Raw genomic sequence first — 26,780 nt, 5'->3', positions numbered from 1 at the left:
TGCTGCTAGCATATATACTGTATGTATAATGTTCTCTATCGCACGTACTCAAGGTATTTCGTAATGTTCTGCAATCAGTTTATCGCTGCTAGCGTACGTTCTGCATGCACTACGTAATGCTGTCTGATTGGTTCATCGCTTCCAGTATATGTACCGTACGCATGACGTAAGGTTCTCCGATTGGTTTACGCTAGCAGCGATAAGCAATACGCTGCTAGCGTACGTACTCTAAATATTACGTCATGTTCTATTACGGTTTATCGCTGCTATCGTTTGTAAATGTTTGTAAAACGTGGAAGATTTTCAGACACCTATAATGCATACTGAATCTACATTAACGTAAACATATTGATAGTTTAAAGCATTTTATAGCGCGCATGTCATAATTAGGTAGTTAGTAACAATTTGAAATTTGTCTGCCACTTTCCCAAACCTACGATTTAGCAATATTTCAAACATTTAAAAAGGTGAATTTGACAATTAATTCAATTTATTTGACTTATTTAAACATTATTACTGAGGATTTTGCTGATGCCTCCTTATGTAATTCCTCTTTCACTATTTTTGGTATTTTACGACACACAAGGATCCACATTTCAATGTTTCCATATTTTGTGGCCAAGACGCAGCAGCTGTACATGTTAGAATAAGGCGCACGGACACACGCTTCATTCATGCACCGTGTTACCTTACACCGTATCAACGCCAGCGCTTCTGCACACAGAAACATTTGTGTGTTGATGATGTGTGGACTTTTAAGATCTGTTTAAAAGAAACGTGCCTGTGGTGAAAAGTGGGCTACGTTGACACATTCAAGGGGATTACTTCTCAAACGCAATGAGTATATCAAGTCTACTCAAACATCTGGTTCTGGTGCGTGTGGGCGAGTGTATGTTTGTGTGTATTATTCGGAAAGCTTGGCGCTACCCTACTCCAGAAGTCCTTTAGGGAAATGAATTGGGCTGATGCTGAGAGGGGCCAGATTAACTGATTTTATCACCACAAATGGGACTTGTTTTCTGAATCTTTGCAGATTTCCTTCTCATTTCACTCACCCACTCGCTCTCTTGCGCGCACAAGCACATACACACAAACAGACACTTGTGAGTTTTTTTTTTTCTCTATCGTAGTGGGGACATCCTATTGATATAAGGCATTTTCCTCGCTCCTAACCCTGATACACCATCACAACAGAATGCTTAACTCTTACCCAAATTTCAACCAAATCCCTATTCAAACTTGATACTCTAAAAACAAGTCTTGACCCTCAAGAGGTCTGAACTTGTGGGTCCAAAATGGGCCTTACAAGGGCAAGAGGTCCCCAGAAAGAGAGTAAAACCTGCTGTTTGGTCCCCAGTATGTGACAAAACCAAACACACACACACACTCAAGCGCACACATTTGTATGGCTACGCATGTAAGGACTTGCCACTAACTAACTTTAACCATTAGAAATGATTGCCTAACCCTTAACCTAACCTCAATCCAAATCCAATTGTAGGTCCAAAATGGGACCTACAAGTGCAAGAGGTCCCCAGAAAGGAAGTAAAACCTGATATTTGGTCCCCATTTTGTAGCAAAAACCATGAGCACAAACACACACTCACACATTTGTATGGCTACACTTGTGAGAACTAGCCACTAACTCTGACTTTAAACATCAGAAATGATTGCCTAACCCTTAACCTAACCCTTAACCAAACCTCAACCCAAATCCAATTGTAGGTCCAAAATGGGACCTACAAGTGCAAGAGGTCCCCAGAAAGGAAGTAAAACCTGATATTTGGTCCCCATTTTGTAGCAAAAACCATGAGCACAAACACACACACTCACACATTTGTATGGCTACACTTGTGAGAACTAGCCACTAACTCTGACTTTAAACATCAGAAATGATTGCCTAACCCTTAACCTAACCCTTAACCAAACCTCAACCCAAATCCAATTGTAGGTCCAAAATGGGACCTACAAGTGCAAGAGGTCCCCAGAAAGGAAGTAAAACCTGATATTTGGTCCCCATTTTGTAGCAAAAACCAAGAGCACAAACACACACACACACACTCACACATTTGTATGGCTACACTTGTGAGAACTAGCCACTAACTCTGACTTTAACCATCAGAAATGATCGCCTAACCCTAACCCTTACCCTCACCTCAATCCTAACCCAATTCAAACCTATACACCAAAAACAAGTCTTGATCGTCAAAAAGAGGCCTGAACAAGCGATCACCGGCTTAAATGTCCTCACTATGTCTGTAGAAAAAGCAGAGAAAAAGCGTTCCTCACAAATCCAGCCGTAAAGGAGCACACACACACAAACACACACAAACACACACACGAACCCCATTAGCATGCATGAGTGCCATTCTCCCTGTTTACACTCTGTCACAGTTTAAGGATGCATCTTTTCGGACAGATGTTGCTAAATCAGCGTCAAACATCTGTCATAGGCAATGGAAGTCTCTTGGCTATTTTCCCGTCATGCTCGGGCATGAGTCTGTTTCAGGTGGCAGGCGATCCACGAGTAAGTGGCCCCGAATATCTTCTTCTTAGGCCCCTACTAAAATGTTAGACAATGAGGAGGTACACAGTATGCTAATACCGCAGCTTTTTATATGAGTCATACTTCTAATTTATAATAGACTTGAAGGTAATGATGGAAGTCGTCTTTGTATAGCCCCGAATCATCACAGTCCCCAAGGGCTTCACAGGTGAAAAAGAAATCATACAGAAGCACGCAAACACACTTTATGACAATCAAAGCATTTTTTTAATCACGTCATGTAATTTTTAATCTGTGTCTTTATGCTTTACCTCCCCTAAAACGATCCGTTTTTATGCATTATACGGGGTATGCAAAAAAGGTCAAACGCATCTCAATTGGCTGTCATGGTCTTTGATGGGATCCGGTTGTGGGTGGGTAGGCAAGTTCTGGAGCAGAAGGAAGACATTTTAATGTAGGAGCGTGAGTAAGTTGGTAGTTATGAATGGGAAATGTAACTTGAAAAAAAAAAGACCCGAGGGCACCTTTGGTGAAGAGAGAAAGAGTGGCATGCATTCAATCACCTTTTGTTTACCTCATCAATGCAAAGCATCCAACTGCGACTGCAGCTAAAGCTAATGCTACCAACAATAAATGCTAATGTAGCGAGCCACACCAAACTCCAGAACAGCTGCATTTGAACAAAAATGCAACGGGCAGGAAGGACCAAGTTTTATTTGAATTTTTAACTTCTGATTATTTGAAAATTGACAAAAGAAAACAACAGTGATCCCCTTGTTAGTTGTAACTTAAAGTTGCAGCCAGCACTTGGGATTAATCTCAAATACCGACGAATATAAATGGTTCCAACTGTTATATAAACTAAATGACTTCAACTTAAATGATGTTTGATAAAAACACAACGTTTGGAAAAAAAAACCTCTAGTTGAGGGATTTTCCTGGAAATCTTTAGGTGGGATCAAAAACCGATTAATTAGAAAAAATACAGACCTTGATTAATCTCGCATTTTTTTTAATCTCTTGACAGCACTAATATATATGTATGTGTGTGTGTGTACGAAATGCTTGATAGCAAACAAACAAGTCGAAAGCCGTCAATCCTACCATGAGAAGATCCGGGAATCCCGTGGGGTTTGTCTCCCGGGTGGAAGTTGACAAGATGTTTACAGTCTTAGATGGCTGCCTCGGAGCAGACACGGCGAGAGACATTCTCAGCGGTTCTCTTGGCGCGAGGCCTTTGGATGATCTCACGGCCCCGCCGACCTTCGGGCCCACGGGTCCTCCCTCCACATGCCTGAAGGAAAACCATTTAACACCAGAACTTTTACGCAGACCGAAAGCTCGTGTGGCTGACTATTTCTTCACCAGCAACCGGGGATGGATTATTTGACATATGAAGATGCTTCGCCACGGGGCGCTATTTATTTGTTTTCCCGCTTGCCCTCGGCATGAACCACAGAAGCCAGAAAACCTCAGCAGCACCTCGTTTGTGTTGCTCTTCCCCATCTGTTCATCATCAATACTTTGAAAAATACAGATTTATGCTAGATTCCTGCTGCTCACCTCATTGGACCTGTTTTTTTTTTCTGGACTCGGATAGGATGACGCATAAGGGCCCAATGGAGACTTACCTTGTAAATCTTCATTTTAACAATTGCACGCTTGCAGTTTTGTGGAAGGCGCTTCAATGAAGGCACTGTTCTCTTCCAGTGTGAATGTGATTTGATGCAAAAAGCAAAGTTCCATAAAGGTGTGTTTGGATGACATCAGAACCCTGAACTAAACCCCACCAAGCACGAATCAACAAATGTTTCCTCGTTTCGTGCTTCAATTTGTGCGGCTCCGGTGCTTCATCTTTTATCTTTCAAGGGGCCGACAAGTCTCAAGATAGCAAATTATTTAATGTAATTAGTTTTTAAAGTAATTGATTACTTTAAGTAATAAAGTCATTAGTCATAATTTATTCAGTAAAAGCTGTTTTTAGACCCTTATTTAGCTACTTTGAATACATAGTGAATAAATACCTGGTATTGAATGAGTTAAGCGTTTGTGTACATTGCACAGTAACTCATTAAATGCCAGGGACGTATTTTCACGTTGTTGAGGAGTTCGGACATTAAATCCCAGATACTTAAGTATTACATCGGTACTTGAGTATTTGGATTATAAAAGGTCATTTTGGAAATAAAAAACTTCACAACTCTCAGGCTGTGCGCTTGTGGCTGTGAGTGATAGAGTCGTGCGGAGGAATACATTTGGCGGGGGGAGGTGGGGTATTACATCATGAGCATTACATCGGTACTTAAGTATCTGAGATTGAAGATCTGGACTCTTAAAAAAAAACGTGAAAATACGTCCCTGGCATTGAATGAGTTTACCTATATAAATTTAGTTACCTACATACCTATATAAAGATATTAGGACGAGGAGTGACCCAGAAAAGCAAAGGGGCCAAAAGGAAGGAATGTTATTACAAGGATAAAGGTGAGGGGATAAGAATGTGCAGCGTTTGTTGACTGCAGTGGACCAAAGTTGAACTCTTGAAAATTTATTGCCACTACCCCTCCCTGCTATCTTCTTTATTTCTCACCTCACCTTGGTATTCACAACCTTGAACGTTCATCTTAAGAAGATGTTTTATTACACATAAGAAACCACATTACAGCGGTGGATTAATGCCCACAATGAATGTCTCCCAACTATTGGTATAATACTGTAACATGCCAGGACCAGTAAAATTACCATTTAAAATATATGTGATGCGTCTTACAAAACCAGGTGCATGCCAGATATATTAGTCCATTTTAGGATTTAGGACCTCCTTAACGTCTCGAATTTCATTTCCCAGCATCCAAAATATTGACATTGTAATCAGACTGTATGGAAATGAGGAATGAGATTAATGTGCGGGAACATTAAACGTGTAAAATACCAAAACAAGCAGTTTCTGAGAAACGGGTAAAGAATTCTTGAAATTTTTTTTTAAATATAGTGAATAAGTCCGGAGTACCTTCTAAAATAATATTCGGAATATGGAATTTACATTTTTTTGGTATTGTTTCCCATTGTGGTCGCATTTTTGATAAACATACCATTTTAAACAATAATTAATCATGGAACTTGCGTCCCATAAAATGCACGCAACCCTTTTACCATAAACCTTTTGGCATGGTAGAAGAAGAAAACAGTGAGCAGTAAATCCTATTAAAATGCATTTCAAAAATTGTAATTATAATGCTTTTATATGGTCCAAAATTTGGACAATGATTCTTTTCGTACACAAAATCTCGCACGTCCAGCTGCAGTCACATAGTCATGTCGGAATCGTTGCATTTTGAAATTTGACATGTTTTAAACATCTGCTGGAAATTTCAGCTCCCTAGTGTTTTTTTCCCTTTGATTCTTTAATGATACCATAAAAAAATTAAAGGAATTTACGTAATTTGTAACATAATCCCACACTGGTTAATTCATCATCCAGAGTGATTGAAAAAAACAAAACAAAAAATCTTTCTGGGCCATATCGCCCAACTCTAGGTTGTTGTAATGCCTTGTCATTGCTTGTAGGGAAATTATCTTTGCATTTTTGCGGGCCCGTAGGGAGGTCGGAGGTCAGGTTCATCTGCAGGGCGCCTGCGAATACACGTGGTGATTTGGACCCCGCCCTCCCCTCAAGGCGACGACCTCGTATGCCGTCAATGCCAACACTTGTTCATCGTAACCAAAGTCAGTAAGCTGCAGGATCCCAACTTCCTCTCTCACGCTAACCTCATTTTCACATTCCAAGTATGCGGGTTCAGCTTTAATTTGCGGTAAAATTACAGCATAGGACCGAGGCATGTTGTTCATTTAGTGTCATGTCGCGATGATATTGCAGGTTTGTCGTGTCCAGGAGAAGTTGTTTGCGGTAAGCATGACGCATGACGAGAAACAACCGCATCTGAAACATTACAGCGGTCTCGAATTATAATCGATGACACACACCACAAAAAAATCGTAGTATATTATTGATTAAATCATTGCCGTGTCTTGTGATTGATTGATTTGCAGTAAAAGCGGGAATGAATTGCATGTATTTGACTATGTAAGCAGAGCATTTGGAAAATGTTACCGTTGTTTTACGTGAGGCATAAAGTCCAAAATTTACATCGCAATCGGCGATGCAAAACTGCTCGTTTCCAGACTTGATCCTTATGCACACATGCAGGGAAAAGCAAAGGTTTCTTGGATTTAAGAGCAGGAGCGAGAGGAGGATATGTGATAGGTTAAACACTTTGGATACAGTCAATCTGATCTTAACATCGCCATGAACTTTAATAAGCACTTTCATTTATATTAAAGATGCAAATGTAGCCTTTGCAAGGAGATTGATATGCATGAAGGAAAGTGTGCGTGTCTGTGTGTGTGTATGTGTGCCCTTGTTTCTGCATGCTTGGGACCAAAAGCTAGGTTTACATTCTTTGTGGGGACCTCATGGACTTGTGGGGACCATTTTGGTGGACCCCAAAGGTTTAGAGCTTTTTTGAAGCTCAAGATTGGATGGTTAGTTGGGTAATTTTTTTTGGATAGGTTCGAATTTGCGTTTTGGTTGAGGTTGGTATAAAGGTTAGGCAATCTGGTGTGATGTTAGAGTTTCGGGGTGACTTGGTGGCGCAGGGACTAGCATGTCCCCCAAGGGACAAATCCAAGGGCCTTCCTTGTGTGGAGTTTGCATGCATTATGTCAATCAGATGCCTCCACTATGATAGAAAACCCAATACCTGTGTGTGTCTTTGTGCATCTTGTATTTTTCACAATGTGGGGACCAAATCGGATTTCAGTGTTTTTGTGGGGGACCTCTTGAACTTGTGAGTACTGTTTTGGTCAGAAGTGTCCAAACCATGCAGAAAATATATATTTAGTGAGCCGTACTTTTGAACATCTCTGGTTTTGGTGGCCCTCACTACTACAGACCTCTGTTTGAAAGTCAAGACTTGATTTAAGAAGAACGGTTTGAATTTGACTTTGGTTGAGGTTAGGGTAAGGGTTAGGGTTAGGCAAACTGTTGTGATGGTTAAGGTTAGAGCTAAGAGTTAATGCATTCTGTCAATGAGATGTCTTCACCATGATACAAAAAAAAAACATTTTGTGTGTGTGTGTGTGTGTGTGTGTGTGTGTTTACTCTTGTTTTTTTCTCAGAAAGGGTGACCAAATCAAGTTTTTACCTGTCTTTGGACTCATCAGGACACTTTAGAGCATAGGTGTCGAACTCACGGCCCGGGGGCCAGATCCGGCCCGCCACATCAATTTATGTGGCCCGCGAAATCCTGAGCAAACTTCAAATTTCTGGTTAAAATACTAAATGTGCAAGTTGTCCTCAACATTTAAAAATTTGGGGGTAAAAATAACAAGCATTTTTTGTTCCCAATATCTCTTTTGAACAGTTTTTACCGGGCTCTTATTTCAAAACTAGTTAGAAGTGTGACAAACACACCTAAAATTGATTTAATTTCACAATTATACCGGCCCTCTGACGAAAATGATAACTAAAATCCGGCCCCCGATAAATATGAGTTAGACACCCCTGCTTTAGAGTAAATGTTTGAATCGGATTTGGATTAGCGTTAGGATATGGGTTAAAGTGAGACAATCTGTTGTGATGGTTAGGGGTATATGGCTAGGAAATGCATTATGTCACGGGATGTCTCCAATACGATAGATAAACAATGGTGTGTGTGTGTGTGTGTGTGTATAGGCCTGTGTGTCAGGGTCCTGTGTTCATTAGCCCAGTGTAATTGTGTTAGCAGTGCGGCTTGCAGGCCAGGAAGAAAATATCTGTGTTTAAAGGTCACATCAGAGTAGCTATGACACACACATAGATGACACACGCGTTCAAACCGGCGGACGTCGTGGCACATTTGCCTGCGTGCGCACACACACAGATGAACTACCACCGAAGACAAATTTGACTACATTTGTGAGGGTGAGCGTGTTGCATATGCATCATCTTGCCTGGAGGTATGCATATGTATTTGTGTGCATGTGTAGGTGTGCGAGGGCCGATCGGAGCGACGCTGTTTAATCAAGTGTAATACGGCTTGGCGTCTGTGTTAAGGCGGCTGAAAGAGCAGTTACATTATCTTCCTGCGCCGAGTGTGCGTGCGCGCGTTGACATCATCGGCGTGCATGTGCCGAGCGCCATTTGATCTTGTAATCAGATGAATGCAGGATAGGATGAAGAAAGATGATTTGCAGGCTCTGAAGAGAGATTAGGAATAAATAGCAACATAAAGCACTGGAAAGGTACATAAATACCGAAGCTGCATTTAAATGTCTGCTGCACCAGCGGAGGCCTGCGAGGACCACTTGTTTCTCACCGACAGCTAAATTACCGTTTTTTCCGCACCATAAGGCGCACCTAAAAGCCTTAATTTTTTTTAAAGAGCTGATGGTGCGCCTTATAATCAGGTGCACCTTATATATGGATCAATATTGAGATTGGGATCCGTAGATGGGGAATGAAGTGATAAAGTAAGCTTTACCTGTTTCTTTTGTGTGTTTACACTTGAACAAGGGTGCTCATATTGACATTGAGTTATTACACTATTGAGAGTTAATATTTGAGTTATTATTGTTATTACTTTGAGTATTACTAGGTTGTGATTGAAAAAGTTTGAAAATATGTCATTGATTGAGGGTGCGCCTTATAATCCGGTGCGCCTTATATATGGGAAAAAAGTTTTAAAATTAGTCATTGGTTGAGGGTGCGCCTTATAATCCGGTGCGCCTTATATATGGAAAGCGTTTTAAAATTTGTCATTATTTGAGGATGCGCCTTATAGAAAATACTGTAAATAACATTCTGGTAGGAGGAACTGGTTGACTTGACTTAATAATAATAATAAATTAATAAATAATAATGTGGTCACTAGGACTGGGCAATGAATTGAATTACCGTGAGTCCCAATTTGTTTTTTTTCCTCCAAGAATGAAAGGACAAAAGTAAGGTTGCATCCTATAAACACTAACTCAAAAATGAGTTGTTGTTTTTTTGTATTCAACATCATTCCAGGAAGATTGATTCGCCGGCCACACAAGGGTTTTGACGCAGATGTGCATTTTTATATCGTATTTTTACTTACAATAATTATCGTAACGAAACGAGCTAGAGGGCCGACGTTAGTTAGCAGGCATTAGCAGCCAGTGACTGCTGCGGCTAACGGCAGATCGCGTTCGCTGAGGTTGTTACGGCATTATTTTCAATAAAAGAAGCGAGCAGACTCAACCAACGTCCGAGTCTATCCGCGTTCACATGCAGGAATATAACTAAAAGGATCATATCAAAGTTATGATTTCTCCAGCCGATTCAATTAAGCGTTGCAAGGTGCGCACCGGTTAGAGAACACGCAAAAGTATTCCATTGGACTCTATTATTACTGTAATTGCGGTCTTTTGGCATGTACAATCATAAACTTGCTGGAACACGGATGCTGCGCAACTTTGGATATATATACAGTTAAATTAATTATGGACGATACATGAACATTTTACTCCTGAAAAGGTCAAAATAAACGGCCTACCTTTAAGCAAATTATGCACAAGCTATGAATATTGATTCCACGTTAAAACTGACCGAAACATGCTAACTACTCTGTTGTTGCCAGCGAAGGGTCAGAAGAAGTGCTTTTCCTCAAAACGGCCATTTTTAGCAGTAAAAGTGAATATTTTCTCTGCAATTTGATCGCAATTATTTTTCACGTTCAATTACTAGATGTAGAATAAAATACCTCATTTGCATTGAAACTGAATGTTGGTAGTATACCAAAGTACGTTGTAAAAAGAAAAGTCTGGGATTAATGGTGGTTTTAATCTATTTTAGTAGAAGAAAAAAAACTTTTTTTAATAGGTTATTGTTTATTTTTTTTGATCCTGTGGAAAATATTCAGACAAAATATATGAAAACTGATTTTAAATCAGTTTTATTCTGAAATTTAAGCAGTAAAATGGTAGTATTTTTTTCCATAATTGAGAACAACCTTATTTTTCATGTTCACTTAATAGCTTTAAATACAAGTAGGCATTTTTCCTCCCTGGTCTCGACTGAAAATTATATCACACGTTTTCAAGGCTTAGGTCATGTCCCATCACATGAATGTTGGTTTATGAGCAACGTGATATTTTGGTGGTTACCTGAGACTATAGCACATGTGATGTCATTTTCAGTCAACAGCAAATGAACAAGCAAAGTATTTAATTATACATGCAAAATAATTTACTCACCAACTTAACTCCTTCAACCCCGGTGACATAATTTGACGTTTTTAGGAATTCAGACATTCAATCCCAGGTGCTTATTTATAGATTTATATATGTCGCAGCAGCAAAAGACCAGCAATAAATAAATAAAAAAATGAATAAAGTGAGATTGAACTATAAACGGCAAGTCGTAACGTCAGAAATTTATAGGGACGTTTCCTTTCATTTCTCTTTTATTTTCATTTAAAACTGCAGCATCTGCTCATTCTGCACACACTTTTTAATCTCAATTTCATAGTTGTTCCATAAATTGACAACATATACACACATTTGTTTTACTGTCTCCTGTTGGATTGCAAAAAAATAAAAATAAAATCAAAAAATCCTGCAGCTAAACCACGCTGGATTATAAGCCGCAGGGCTCAAATCACGAGAAAAAAGTTGCTAGCTATAGTCTGAAAAAAAAAAAAAAAAATAAATAAATATATATATATATATATATATATATATATATATATATATGTATAAAACTGAGCTCATTTTCAGATCTTTGGTTAAAAGGACAAATCAATTGAATTAAACGGATTCATTGCCGCCGCAAGAATAGTTTTCCCGCAGAGGTTGTCACTAAATGGCCGCGCCGCTTGTATCTCCCTGTACATATCGGTACATCATCCATTTTATTCCCGCGAGATTTTTATGGCTATTTATATCACAATATAGCTTGTCCTCATCCGGCTCACGTGATTTAATCTGATGTCGTAAAGCGAGAAAGATATCGGTCGTTAAAAGCGCCCGGGCTCCAACGTCTCGCGGACCGGCCGTCGTCAAATTAGCGTGTTTACGTCTTGGCCCTCCTAATGGTGCCTGAACATTTGTACTGACAGCTCACTTTACAGCCAGCGCCGCCGCCACAATAAAACAGGCTTCTAATGCAACTCCCATATAAAGATGGATGAGATCCATCCCTAAAGCCTCCACAATGGAGCCACTTGATTTTCACAGCATCTGTGTATTTCTTTCAGCACTTGTCATCGCGCGCTCGTGAACCCAAAGCAGACATTTTCTTCATGTCGGCTCGGAATAATGGACTGTACCATTTCTTTCCCGCCCAGTGTAATGATCCCCCGATGCCCCTCCCCGTCTCCCCCTACGCCGTCGTTCATTCTTCCCTCCCTCTCATTTTCTTGAACTGCGAAATCGCTGTCTGCGGTTGGGAGCCAGCTTCGATTATCTACGCCAAATTCCCTGATAAAGAAGTGTGGTTTTGGCCTATTCAAGCACTTAAAGCCCCGCTAAATGGCTTTAGCTCCAGGGTCCGTGCTTTGGAGACTACACACAGAAAAGGTTTTTTTTTTTTTCTACTGTCGTGTGTACATCTCAACGACATGCATTTCCAAGTACCTAACCTTTACCAAAATCCAATTGAAAGCTAGATCTGGAAAGCAATAAATCTTGACCCTCAAAAAAAATGTCTGAACTTGTGGAGTATACCAAAATGGTTCCCACAAGTCCACCATGTCCCCACAAAGATTGTGAAACCAGAGACTTGGTCCCCACCCTCTCCCAAAACCAAGTGCACACCCATACACACACACACTCACGTTTTTTTCTTTTGTGGTGGGGATATCTCATTGACATAATTCAAAATGGTTCCCATAGGTCTACCATGTCCCCACAAAGATAGTGAAACCAGGGATTTGGTCCCCACCATGTCCCCACAAAAATAATGAAACCAGAGATTTGGTCCCCACCTTGTCCCAAAACCAAGTGTGCACACCTACACACAAACACACACACTCACACAAGGGTTTTTTTTCTTTTGCGGTGGGGATATCTCATTGACATAATTCAAAATTGTTCCCATAGATCTACCATGTCCCCACAAAGATAGTGAAACCAGGGATTTGGTCCCCACCATGTCCCCACAAAGATAATGAAACCAGATATTTGGTCCCCACCTTGTCCCGAAACCAAGTGTGCACACCTACACACAAACACTCACACAAGGTTTTTTTTCTTTTGCGGTGGAGATATCTCAGACATAATCCAAAATGGTTCCCACAGGTCTACCATGTCCCCACAAAGATAGTGAAACCAGGGATTTGGTCCCCACCATGTCCCCACAAAGATAATGAAACCAGAGATTTGGTCCCCACCTTGTCCCATAACCAAGTGTGCACACCTACACACAAACACACACACTCACACAAAGGTTTTTTCTTCTTTTGCAGTGGGCATATCTCAGACATAATTCAAAATGGTTCCCACAAGTCTACCATGTCTCCACAAAGATAGTGGAACCAGGGATTTGGTCCCCATCAAACCAAGTGCACACACACACACACACACACACACGCACACACACTTCACTCACACAAGTTTTTTTTTTTTTTTTTCTGTTGTAGTGGGGAAACCTCATTGAAATGATTCATTTCCTCGTCCATACAACCAAAAAACAATATTGAAACCTACACTCTAAAGCAAACTTATGGGGTCCATCGAAGGTCCCCACAAGTCCACCGGTTCCCCACAAAGACGATATAGGCCCCACACAGGTCCCACATTGTTACACACAGCCACACACGCACTTCTCATGAGAGCTATTCCCGTTTTTATGATTTGTCAGCACATATTAAATGTACAATACTCTGTTTTACATGTGCGATGTTTGTATAAAAGCGGCAATAACCTCCAGCTGTGCTGCATAATTTACCTTTAGACCGCTGTCAAAACCGCACATGGACTGTAGTAAACATGCAAGACTCTAAGCCTACTTGAAATAAAAGTGTAAGCCCATTCTTTGCTATTTGGAAAGCACTTTTTTTTTTTACAACACAAGTGGATGGGAAGCACCTTTTTGCTACCAGTTGGTGGATAAAAAGCGTTTGTCACAACAAAGGAGCCGCAGCACAACCATGGACAAAAGTTGCTATTGACATTTGGATTAAGGATGCAAACAACACCATCAGCCCCTCAACAACACTCATGAATTTAAAGAACGAGGCAGTTATTAGATTTGTTGTTTTAGCGCGCTTATAATGTCTGTATGCGGTTTATTCCGGAATGATTCATACCCTCGCCACAATTTTGAGTATAGTGAGATGGAAATCCTAAACAGGGGCTAAGGACCCGATGAAGAAGGCCCTATCAAAATGAATTACTCGTTCTCAAGTCGGGTATATCGGAGTCTTTGCAATGGCGTGTGCATAATAGCTTAGTTACCCTGCGAGCTAGCTGGATGTATAGATGGATGGAGAGATGGATGGATGGAGGGAGGGATGGGTGATGGGAATGTCTACTAACTGGATGGATGGATGCATGTAAGTAAATATGGATGAATGATGCATATGGCTATTGACTGGATGGATGGATGGACATGGCTAATATCTGGATGGACGTTATGGTTACTGACTGGTGGATAGATGATGGATGGATGGATGGATGGAAGTAAATATGAATGCATGATGCATAGGGCTATTGACTGGATGGATGGATGGATGGATGGATGGATGGATGGATGGATGGACATGGCTAATATCTGGATGGATGTTATGGTTACTGACTGACTGGTGGATGGATGATGGATGGATGGATGGATGAATGGATGGATGGATGAATGGATGGATGGACATGCCTAATATCTGGATAGATGCCATGGTTACCAACTGATTGGTGGATGGATGGATGGAACTAAATATGGATGCATGATCCATTTGGCTAATGACTGGATGGATGCTATGGTCACTGACTGGTGGATGGATGATGGATGGATTATGGACATTGCTAATATCTGGATGGATGCTATGGCTATTAATTGACTGACTGGATGGATGGATGGATGGATTGGATGGATGGACATGGCCAATATCTGGATGGATGTTTTGGTTACTGACTGACAGGTGGATGGATGGATGGAAGTAAATATGGATGCATGATGCATAGTGCTAATGATTGGATGGATGGATGGATCGGTGGATGGATGGATGGACATGGCTAATATCTTGATGGATGCTATGGTTACCAACTCATTGGTGGATGGATGGAACTAAATATGGATGCATGATGCATATGGCTAATGACTCGATGGATGGATAGATGGATATGGCTAATATCTGGATGGATGTATGGTTACTGACTGGCTGGTTGATGGATGATGGATGGATGATGGACATTGCTAATATTTGGATGAATGCTATGCCTATTAATTGACTGACTGGATGGATGGATGGATGGATATGGCTAATATCTGGATGGATGATATGGTTACTGACTGGCTGGTTGATGGATGATGGGCGGATGATGAACATTGCTAATATCTGGATGGATGTTATGCCTATTAATTGACTGACTGGATGGATGGATGAACATGGCTAATATCTGGATGGATGCTATGGCTATTAATTGACTGCCTGGATGGATGGATGGGTGGATGGACATGGCTAATATCTGGATGGATGGATGGATGGATGGGCATGGCTAATATCTGGATGGATGGACATGGCTAATATTTGGATTGGTGGATTAATGGTTGGATGGATAGATAGAGAAAGACTGACAGACAGACAGAAGGCTTCACATTCTTAAAACGACACACACATTTTTTCAAGACTATGAAAAATAGCAAAAAAAAAAGACTTGAATTTCACCATGCTAAAAGTTGCCTCAGTTGTCAACAGCTCTCGCACATAATCGTGAGCAAGCCTTCCCGGCATGTGAACCTAAGCATATTCAATCTGTCATGATTCAACTGTACAGTATCTGCTTAATCCTTAAATCTGCGCCGGTGGAGGCCTAAGCGATGGAATGAGCATTTTCTTGAGGAGACTCGGTCAGATTACAAATGATTAGGGCTCAACTCCACGGCTCTGTGAATTAACAATGAGTGCACCTGCCATCGAGGGCGTAAGTAGTTTTTATGGAGAAAATGTCTTCCTCTTTTTCACCAAGAACCGAGTTGCGCAGCAAAATGCGGGTGTGTTTACAATGAGTGTAAAAATGTGGGTGTGTTTACAGTAAGTGTAAAAAGTTTAAATCTGTGTGTGTGCGGGTCATGTTAAACCGCTGGTACATTTCTTTTATGCTGCTGCAGCTGCGCAGAGGGTCAGTGTGTCACTGGTGGAATGTGACCGTAAACGCAGCACTTTGTTGAAGCCGCATGGAACAGCAACCCACGCCAAGTCATACAGTCCATACCACATTCCCTTTATTACAGCAGACAACAGAGGAGTTTTTTGTTTTTTTGTTTTTTGCTAGTTTTGTGTGGATGCATGGAGACAAAATTGCCGTGTAGAATAGTCCTTCATTTGGATGGTATTTTTAGCATGGGGTTCAATTACCTGTAAATTTGCTGTATATTGGATATGGGGTTTATAGATTTAGGATAGATCTAGCTCTAGATTCTAGAGTCTAGAATCATTGTGTTGACCCAAATTTTTTTGACCAAGGAAAATGTCTGCGTTCTGCCACTGAGATTCATTAAGCTTTCTTCCTGAGTGACGAAATCATGAGTACACACATAATTACATCAGATTTTAGAAAACATAATTGCATCAGTCTCAGAGATTCCTGAATTCATGAAGATCGACAAACAGCATAGTCATTGCTGCTGAAATAAAGAAAGGAATATTGTAATGTAGCTGAATTTAACCTATGCGCACTATTTTGTTTATTTGTGGGTCGTTTTTTTTCCACATCATTTACGCGGTATTCCAGCCAAGGGATCACATGCTCCTGGTAGTCTGATAACTAAGGCATCTTGCCATTTTGGACTTTGATATGTTGTCACCGTCTGGGTGAAATTTCAGCTCCCTAGTGCCTTTTTTCAATTCTTTCCCTTTGATGTGAAATGACTTTAGTGTAAATTTCAAAGGATTGGACTAAATACTGAACAAGATGGGAGGATCTGCTACCATTGGTCGGGAGGCGAGTCAGGTGTGTTCGCAGTGACGGCGCAAACAGCAGTTTCTAGATACGAACTAAAACTCCCTCACGAAAAACTCCACCCACATAGACAGTTAGACCTCACCGGTCACAAAAAGAACCAATAGTGGCTGTTTATGGACTCTTGCTGGATGATCAATTTCATTAGGTTCCATTACTGTCACCTCGTATTGAAGTAGTTTTTCGGGACATGCAAGGATGCCGCGCGACCTTGCTATTATTAGCGTTATCAGTCACATAGCTGCTAGATGTCAGCTGTCAACTTTTATATTCAGTTCATTTTTGCGCAGGCTTGTTTCCTGGTCAAGACCCCAATACTCTTGTGACTGACTGCCGACTAGCGCCGGGTTTAGTGTGTGTTTCGATTTAAGTGAGCTGGGACGACATCCAGCTCCCTCTACGACTCCGAGCTGGATAAACAGTCAAGACAACGAGTGGCTGCACAGACAAGTGCATTATTTTTGTACAATGCCTAAATTCTCCCGAGAAGAGGATTTTTCATCAAAAGATCTTTATGTATAGAACATAAACAAAACAAGATAAAACATCAAGGTTATGTGTGGAGTGGGAACTGAAGCCTTCCCTTATCGTATGCGTTCACAACTGGCAATTCGAGATGATATTTCATCACGAGAGTGCGTCGTATTGTTTTACGTCGGTTCGGTTTGTTAAACATATTTTTGCCTGTACTATGAGCGTAAAAGTAGGAGTGCGGCAGCATGGCTCGGTGGTAGAGTGGTGGTTTCCCAGCTGAGGGGCTGTGGGTTCGGTTACCCCGACCATCAAGCCCATGTCGAAGTGCCCTTGAGCAAGACACCGAACCCCCAGTTGCTCCTGATGCTGCGTCATCAGAAAAGTGCTATATAAGTGAAAGCCCATTTACCATTTACCATTTACCATTTACCATTTACCATGACGGTTAAGTGCGTTATATGGTCTCTGGCGGAATGATTCAGTTCCAACTCGGCGATGGTGTAAACGTTAATGGTCGTCTGTCTCTCCACGTTCCTTGTGATTGACGGGCGACCAGTCGAACCAGCAGTCCGCTTTTGCCCCGCGGTCAAAACCTTTGGCTCCCATGTGACCCCGAGCGGTATAGGTGGTGGAAAAAATGGTTGGGTGGATCAGTAGTATATTTAATCACGTCGGTGAAATGTTCAAATGATGTTCCTTGTTTTTGCTGGCAGCTTGTGTTACCGTGGATCTATTCAACAAATTCCCCATCCGTTCCAAAAGTGGAGGCTGTGCGTTGACTCCATTCAGCCGTATTAGCGGCTTGTCAAAATGCCTTTTCAAAAACGGATCCCAAATAAAAATCTCCTCACGTTCAAGTGCCTTACACTTCCTGCGCCCGCTCTCGTATCCTCTTTCTTCTCCTCATCTGACCGGGCTGTGACTTTAACTTTGATACCATCTGTCGCAAGGTGCACGGCGGTAAATAAGATAGATCACGCTCACGTTAAAGGCACGTGACATTTTTTGTTTTTAGCGAAAAGCCTGCGCGAGAACCCCATGATGCTTTAAATGAACAAAGAAGGTTTCAAAACAGAAGAATCAAGCAATCATTGAGTCCCAGTTCTGTCTTTGGTGTCAACTATTTCGCATGCTGCTGATCATGTGTTGCCAGCTTAAGGGGACCTCCACGTGATTCACATTCCGAACGACCCAAAACAGAACGGTCGCTAAGAGGCAAATGCAGTTCAATCTGTGTTGGAATTCTACATTTAAAAGATCTGCATCACGATACAAGCAGTCCTTGGGTTACGCGATACTTGACCTACACTGTTTTGGTCTTACAGGGCCTGAATTTCATCCACCATTTTGCCTCCAGTAGCCAACTACTTTAGAGTCTCTATTTATGCTCCATAATTTACTCGAGATCCTCGCTGTTTTTACCCTCACATCATGGTCCCAAAAATGAAAGCAGAATCATCTAGTGATGCTGGTACAGACAAGAGGAAAGGCATTAACCATGGAAACGAAGCTAAAAATTTTGAAAAGGCGAGATGCAGACGTGTATTTGGATAGTTATTTTGACAGTTAGAGGGTAATTAAAGGTTTAATTCAGACTTGCGCAGAAATTCTCGGGACGTCGCCCGTGTGGGAACGTTACTTGTTTGTAACCCAAGGACTGCTGTTTTTTAAAGTTTTCACGGTTATATATAAATGGTGAAATTTTATGTTGACACAAAGGAATTTGAGCGCCATTTTTAACCAGGAAGTGAACGGTCTCATTGACTGGAAGCGTGTCTCTCACCATGTGGCTGTCGCGTCCACTTCAGGTCGTCCTTCTTAAGCCACTAAACATTAACTAAGCTAAAAAAGCTAACACAACATTTTTAAACGTATGCATAAGTGTTTATTTTATCAACATCAAGAAACTCAAAAGTAGATGTAAACAGTACCTTCCCATATATATATATATATATATATATATATATATATATATATATATATATATATATATATATATATATATATATATATATATATATTTTTTTTTTTTTTTTTTGTCTTAATATTAAGAGGGCTGGCCACAAGTGTCATTTATCAAGTCATTGATCAAAATTTAAAAAAATGATGCATGTAGTTGTATTTGTTGTGCTGGCAATAAGTAGATTTACGCGACGGAAATTCTCGTCCATGGCACCGAAAGAATTAACGTTGCACTTTGTCAAGAGAAACATTTTTTAACGTAAACTTTTACGGGTCGTGTGAGGTTTACCTTCGGAAAAGCGGTTGAAGTCACTTTATGTTGATTTATTCATATACATGCTTGTGTATTATTAACAATATGAAATGGAGGCATGATGTGCATCCGCATGTTCGCCGTGATTGTTGTCGGCGAGGGATGTGAGCTTCCATGCTCAAGAAGCGCTTTGTATAAATTAGCCCAAGTGTTTGGCTAAGGTCAGAGACTCGTCGGCACCTATTAATCAACAGTGAGCACACTTGAAGTGTTCCTCAGCTTTATTGAATGTGTCAGGTGGGCCGCATCATGTCCTCACATGCGCGGAAAGAATATTTCCAAGTTCAAGATCAGATACATCACTCAAAATTTGATCGATAATAACTTCAAGTTGTTGTATGGTAGCATTGCTCTGTTTTGGAATCAGAACCTCAGTAAAATTTCCCAATCATGTCGCTTGAAATTCGCTGATTCTCAAATTGTTAAAATAGTCCACTAATATTCTCATTTATAAAATTCATCATCAGGAGTCACCATGGCTAGCAGCAATATTCTTCTCTCCATATTCCAAGTCGGTATACAGCAAGGGCGTCAAACTGATTTTTTATCGTGGGCCACATTGTACTTATAGTGTCTGTTAGAGGGCCGGAATATATCTAAAAATAGTCTAAAAAAGCTTCAATTTTAACGTACCCCTGTAATTTCTCTAAAATCCAGAAAATGTAGGACTTAAGAATAGAAAAACACGTGTCTAATAAACGCCGTTTTTGCTGGTTTACATTTTTACCTAGTTTTGAATACAGAGGCCGATAAAAACTGTTCAAAAGATAGATCGGGAAGAGAAAATGGTTATTTTTGAAGACAATCTGCAGGTTTAGCAAGAAACTTGAAATCAAAATCAGCATTTGGCGGGCCACATAAAATGATGTGGCGGGCCGGTTTTTGGCCCCCGGGCCTTGAGTTTGACACCCGTGGTATACAGTATGTACATACACTGTTCAAAATTAGTTATTGTGGGTTATTGTGAGAAACTCAGCGGATGTCGTAAATTTGTCTCTCTTCAGAGATGATAGACAGACTCCTTTTGTGTTTTCCACGAAACCGTCTCACTGAGCCTGATTTTCTATGTAGCTTTTTACCAGATTTTTACGTGAGTACAATCTTGAAATTCATGCAAATTCAGCAAATGAAAATATATACGCGTGCAATTGTTGTACCTTACCTTCTCAAGATATTTAGCCTTGTCCAGTGTTTTTCTGGAATAAAATTCCAACGAAAACATCTCTAAATTCTATAAACTTTTCCATTTGGTCTAATTTTGTCATTAGAGAAGAACTTTGAAATGAAAAACTTGTTTTGTTCCACTTCACAGACTTTTGGGTTTTCTCTTCATCTTCTTGTCCCAGTTTTGTCAAACGATTCCTCACATCATGTTCTTCCGCACGTGTTTTCACTTATTTATAGAATTTGTCAAGCGCAAGATGATGAAAATAGCCGTCCTTTCGAATCGTTTTGAAAACTAGCTTGTCCCTCGCGCTCACTTTCTGTGAATGTGCAGGGACGTGTGGGCAATTATGGCACATGAGTGAATGTGTGTTTGTGTGTGGGCCATGTTGTAAGGTCCCATGTGCATATGATTGAGTCGCTTCGTGTCAGAGGAGCGTGAAGTCAGTGGGATCGGTACGTGATTGTGCAAAGATGCTCCCCACCACATACTGTAAGTCTGCTCCTGTTTTGTCTGGGGTGTGTATCGGGGACTCCAAACAGGGTCTGCATTGTCCTGACGGGGCTGGCAACAGCGTGCTAATCTGGACCACTGTAATCATGACTGGGCCCGGAATGAAAGGCACTATTGACGGACTGAAGTGTTTGAAGGGTAGAGAGGGAGAGGAATGCCTTGAATTACAGAATGGGAAGAGAGATGTTAGATTTCAGAAGCGTTTGCCTTGTGCGCTTAATGAAATTAACTTGGGTTGGAAACGATTTTCAAGTTTCCATCAAGCGGTCTACGTTTCAGCTCAGCATGGTACAGTTTGGGATGATACAATCTGATTTTGCAGAATTTGGTACTTTAATATTTTGACATAAGAGCAACTCAGTGAATTTGACGGACAGTCGGAAATTACTTCAGTTTAGTCATCGAAATAAGCCTATTGTTCGTTCTTCCATATTCGGATTGACCACATATCTCTGACGGAAAATGCTATCAATCAATCAATCAATCAATCAATCAAATTTTATTTGCATAGCCCTGAATCACCGGTCTCAAAGGGCTTCACAGATGAAAAGAGGTCATGGCGAGACTTCTTTCGAAAAAATAAGTCATACAGAGACATCTTTTCTCATAGAATCGAATTGAATGCCTCTATTGCCATTGCACAGCAGGTATACAACAAAAACTCTGATTGGTACATATAAAATAATAAGCGGAGCACCGGCACAGCGGACCCCCCCCCCTTAAAGCACTGCGCACAGGCGTGGTTACTTTGAAAGGCAACTGGGCTTGACAAAGCAAATACTGCTTTGGAATCGAGTAATACATCCATTATGTTCTTTTCCTTGCCACAAAATATATATATATATATATATTTGGGGTTGTGTAAGAAGTGCATCTCGTGATATTCTTTGACAATGGTTGCGCTTATTTTCTTTTCTCAGAGCCGGAGGCCGTCATAATTGAGAAACAGGCCATGAGGTTGTGAAAAGAGGAGCCGCAAAAGAAGAGGAGCAGGACACCGGTTCTATAATCGCCCGGAATCGGATTAAACACCTTGAAAGAGGCGCGACGAGACCCTACAGCATCCTTGCCTATTCCAGCCATGCCCTCACTTTTCACCTTCCCCGTCTTCCTTCTGCTCCTCCCCCTGCCCGCGACCTCCTCGTCTTCGCCCTTATCCCATCTCCAGTCTTTCTCCCCACCCGAAGGGGGGCTTACTCATTTGGTGGTTCATAAAAAATCCGGCGAGATTTACCTAGGCGCCGTCAACTGGATCTACAAGCTGTCCAGCAATCTCACCAAGCTACGAAGTCATGTGACCGGCCCCGTGACGGACAATCCGCGTTGTTACCCCCCGCCGGGCGTCCAGTCGTGCCCTCACGAGCTGGTGCAGACTCCCAATATCAATAAACTCCTGCTGCTTGATGATGCCCACAACCGCTTAATCGCCTGCGGGAGTACTTCCCAGGGAATTTGCCAGTTCCTCCGTCTGGACGATTTGTTCAAACTGGGCGAGCCCCATCACCGTAAGGAGCATTATCTATCCAGCGTCGCTGAGGCGAGCACCATGTCGGGGGTGGTGATCTCCCCGGACGCTTTCGGCGGAGGCGGCAAACTTTTTGTGGGCACTCCAATCGACGGCAAGTCGGAGTACTTTCCCACGCTGTCCAGCCGCAAATTAATGTCCAACGAGGAGAACGCGGACATGTTCAGCTTCGTCTACCAGGACGAGTTTGTGTCCTCGCAGCTGAAGATTCCTTCCGACACGCTCTCCAAATTCCCGGCGTTTGACATCTACTACATCTACGGCTTCAACAGCGAGCAGTTTGTCTATTATCTGACTTTGCAGCTCGACACCAAACTCACTTCGCCCGATGCCGGCAGCGAGCAGTTTTTCACCTCCAAGATCGTGCGGCTTTGCGTGGACGATCCCAAGTTCTACTCCTACATCGAGTTCCCCGTCGGCTGCACCAAGGATGGAGTGGAGTACCGCTTGATCCAGGATGCTTATTTGGCTCGACCGGGGTCCCGTTTGGCTCAATCGCTCGGTATTCAGGAGCACGAGGAGGTTCTCTTTGCTGTGTTTGCCCAGGGCCAAAAGAACAGAGCCAAGCCACCCAAGGAGACGGCTTTGTGTCTCTTCACAATGAGACAGATAAAGGAGAAGATTAAAATAAGGATTCAGTCGTGCTACAGTGGAGTGGGGATACTCTCCCTGCCCTGGTTGCTCAACAAGGAGCTGTCCTGCATCAACTCGGTAAGTGTGTAATCCTGACTGTTTCGGCAACTCCACTTTGCAGCTGTGTTCGCTTGTCTGTTTGATCAAGCTGTTCCTTAGTTCCCGCGGCAGTTCAGTAGAGGTCGTACGACGCCGGCGAAGGGGTCACGCTTCCAAGTGCGGTGCGTCGTTTCCTCTCGGATTTTTTTTCAGTAGCGGGGGCAGGTGTTTCGGAGAACCGTGACGGTGTAAATGAATGGCGCTCGACTGTAGTTTAGTGCCCATAAAGAAAAATAAATAGAAGGAAATTTAATGAGCGGTGTAGGGCTAATCGATTTTGGGAAATAAATTGAATCGTGATTGTTCCGAATGACCGGAGGAGAATTTAGCAAAATGACCTGAACGCGTGGTATTAGGGTATTATTTAACCTTTTGCAAATCACGGTAATGGTGAGAGTGTAAGTGGTAAAATCAGAAAAGAAGTCTTTATTATGACATAAATAATGTGAAAAGATAAATATGTCTTGTTAAAAATTCTCATAAAGCGTCATATTGATTCTTCCATCTGCTTGTTTTCATTGAAATTCAGTGTTTTTATTCAACCGTCTTCTTGACGGTTGTCATTATGCTTGGATAAGTGCAAGGCAACAAAACTTCACTCAGAAACATATCAAGACGATGACCAACAGAGAAAAATGGAAGGGAAAGATCTTGGATGAGAAAAGAAAACCATGAGTATATGAGAGGAATACGAAACGAGACTTTGACCATGTCCCCAACGGGGCCATAGTATAAACCTGGAAAAAAACTCTCACATGCCACAAAGGTCACCACGAATCTTGACACACCCGGAAGATAAGGTCCTAGAAAAGACACACGCAGCTTTGAGTATCCCAAAATCACGTCGTTGGGAGTCGTGGTTTTGGTCCCAAAATGATAAATTATACAACCTCGGATTTAGGAGCTGCCAGAGCTTTATTTAATGACACTTTTTTTTTATTTTTGTGAAAAATCAATCATTAAAAATGTAAGCATCTTTACCATCATTATGAGTCTTCCGGCCTTGTTCAAATGCCATTTTTCTTCCATGTAGAAACACGAGACCAAGACATTTCAAAACGTCTTGCTATATTTCATGAGAACTATAACCTGCACAGCTCAAATGAAAATACCAGGTTGAACTTTTGGCTCGAACCGCAGAAGTTACATTTGTCACAATCGCAACACTGCTCTTCACGGGGATAAAAAATACACCACATTGAAGTACGGTGGTGGCAGCTTTATGCTTTGGGCTGTTTTTCTTCAGCAAGAACCAGGGCCTTAGTCAAGCTGGATGGAATTTTGAGCAGTTCCAAATACGAGACAGTTTTAGCACAAAATATGCAGGCTTGTGAGAGAATGAAACGTCAGGAAAAGCAGAAATGTATTTGGGGTTAATCGGAAATACGTACTTTGGATGGCGGCAGGTTTACGCTGCCTTACTTGAAATTAGTGTAACATCCCGTGTTATAAATTGGGTTTGTACATGTCTCCAATCACATTCTAAGTTGCTGATTTTCAATTACCTATTTTAAAATCTGTATTATACGTACAGTGGGCCCCCGGGTTACGAACTTAATCCGTTCAGCGGCTACGCTCGTAACTCGAACTGCTCTGCTCGTATGACGGGCAATCCAAACCTATGTTAATTCGTGAATGCGTGCAAAAACCTTAGGTAAAAACATCACGACTTTGTACACATATTAAAAATGAGTAACATAATCTACTGTACAGTTAAATTAAATAACATATACAAAGGAAAAATGAAATTTACCTTTGGAGCGACGTGACTTGAACTGGGTGGAGGCGGAGGGGAGCAGAGACTAACCCGCATAGTTAACACAGTTACGCTGATATGCTATTGCTCTTACAATGTCACAGTCACTGTTTCAGTCACGGTGTCAGTCACGGAGATGCTAAAACATATCATCCTCTTACTTCTTCCTTTACCGCTACTAGCAATTTTAGAAGCTATGTCTAACAGATAAAGTTTGCAAAGTCTTCACAACATTCCTTCCTTCCGTTTTTCACTCATTTTCTCTCCTTCCTTCCATCCCGACCAGCTGCGCCATCAAGCTAGATAAAGGCGTTGGGCCAATAGCATATCGGCATTTCTGTGATTGACGTGACGCCGGCCAATAGCATCTCCGTGAGTGAGACCGGGTGACCTTAATCGACCAATAGCATATTGGCATCTCCGTGACTGACTCCGTGACTGACACCGTGACCGAGACAGTGACTGTGACGTTGTAAGAGCAATAGCGTTCACGTTACTGTCACAAGCGTCAACTGCTGATTTTGTTGACGCAATTAAGCGAAAATATATTTGCATACACATTGGCCGGCATGTCCGATTGTTCGTAAGACGAAAGGTTTGCTCGTGAGTGGGGGACAAAAATCTCTGTGGTCCACGCTCATAAGTCGAATTGTTCGTAAAACAGGGTGTTCGTAAACCGGGGGCCGACTGTATTTTTTTCCCATTTCTATCAAGTAGATATAGTTCAAGTTCAAGACCCTTGTGAGACTCTAGAAAATGGATGGATGAGTATTTATCAGTATATAATTGCATTAAATGTATTTATGTTTCAAACAGAACTTGGATCATGATTGTAGATGTTGTTTTATCCGTATTGGGTTTTGCTTTTGTGTGCAGAACTTACAATACGGAAGCAAAAATATTTTCAATCTCTCGACCCCTTCCTCTTTCTCCAAGTTTTTTGGAATGTTTATACAAGTGCGAGTCGTCCTCGTTATTCTTCCCTAAAATAACGGATGCGTTTGTAATTCATTGTCTTGTCCAGAAGTAGAGCAAAGGCCAAATCAAAGCCAACAAACATAAGTTGTACTTTTCCCTCTGGCTTGAACTATCAAACGGAATTGTGGCTACGGCGGTTAAAATCGACCACTCTTCCATTCCAGTGGTCTATTTAACCATCATAACCACAATTGAGTTTAATAGTTCAAACGCAGGCCAACAGATGCCTGACATTCCCCTTTATATGCTCCAGATAGAAGCAAACATCCATTACGATGTCTTATACATTCAATGTGGTTGTTTTGAGATGTTTTGAATGTTTTTCATTACAGTCGTCCAGATTCTTATATGAGTCCAAAGTCGGTTGCAGTCCAGTATTTATCCACTAACTTTCACATGATCTCCACGGGGTCGATATCTCATAGTTGATATGAAATCCCAACCTCCCAATTTTTTAAATAGTTACATTCGCCTGAAAATGATTTAGCTGTTGTCATTTGTTTTAATATTGATTGGGCTTTGTTGTACATCTGATAATTTTAGATTTTCCTTTTGCAGAGGTGAAATCCGCAGTATGAGGTGCAACAGATTATGAGGGCACTGTCAATGCAAGGGCTATTTTAAAACTGTGTTCATTTATAGGGCGCACCACAATATAAGGCACATGGAATAGAAGCC

General features: G+C 41.4%; 1 protein-coding gene across 2 annotated transcripts in view; it reads left to right on the top strand.

Moving 5' to 3' along the window:
* LOC148428312 (plexin-A1-like) overlaps positions 1-26,780 on the top strand; it is a 246,596-nt gene that overhangs the window by 13,342 nt on the left and 206,474 nt on the right. For both annotated transcript variants that reach the window (XM_088439610.1, XM_088439605.1), the window contains exon 2: positions 22,032-23,347. In XM_088439610.1, coding sequence (XP_088295736.1) covers positions 22,193-23,347 — 1,155 coding nt within the window. In that variant the 5' untranslated portion in view covers positions 22,032-22,192. The remainder of the gene's footprint in view (positions 1-22,031; positions 23,348-26,780) is intronic.

This window comes from Hippichthys cyanospilos, chromosome 2 (assembly GCF_059441005.1).
Source record: "Hippichthys cyanospilos isolate Australia breed blue-spotted pipefish chromosome 2, RoL_Hcya_1.0, whole genome shotgun sequence".
NCBI lineage: Eukaryota > Metazoa > Chordata > Actinopteri > Syngnathiformes > Syngnathidae > Hippichthys > Hippichthys cyanospilos.
The sequence above is the reverse complement of the archived record's forward strand: the minus strand, read 5'-3'. Positions and strand labels throughout refer to the sequence as shown.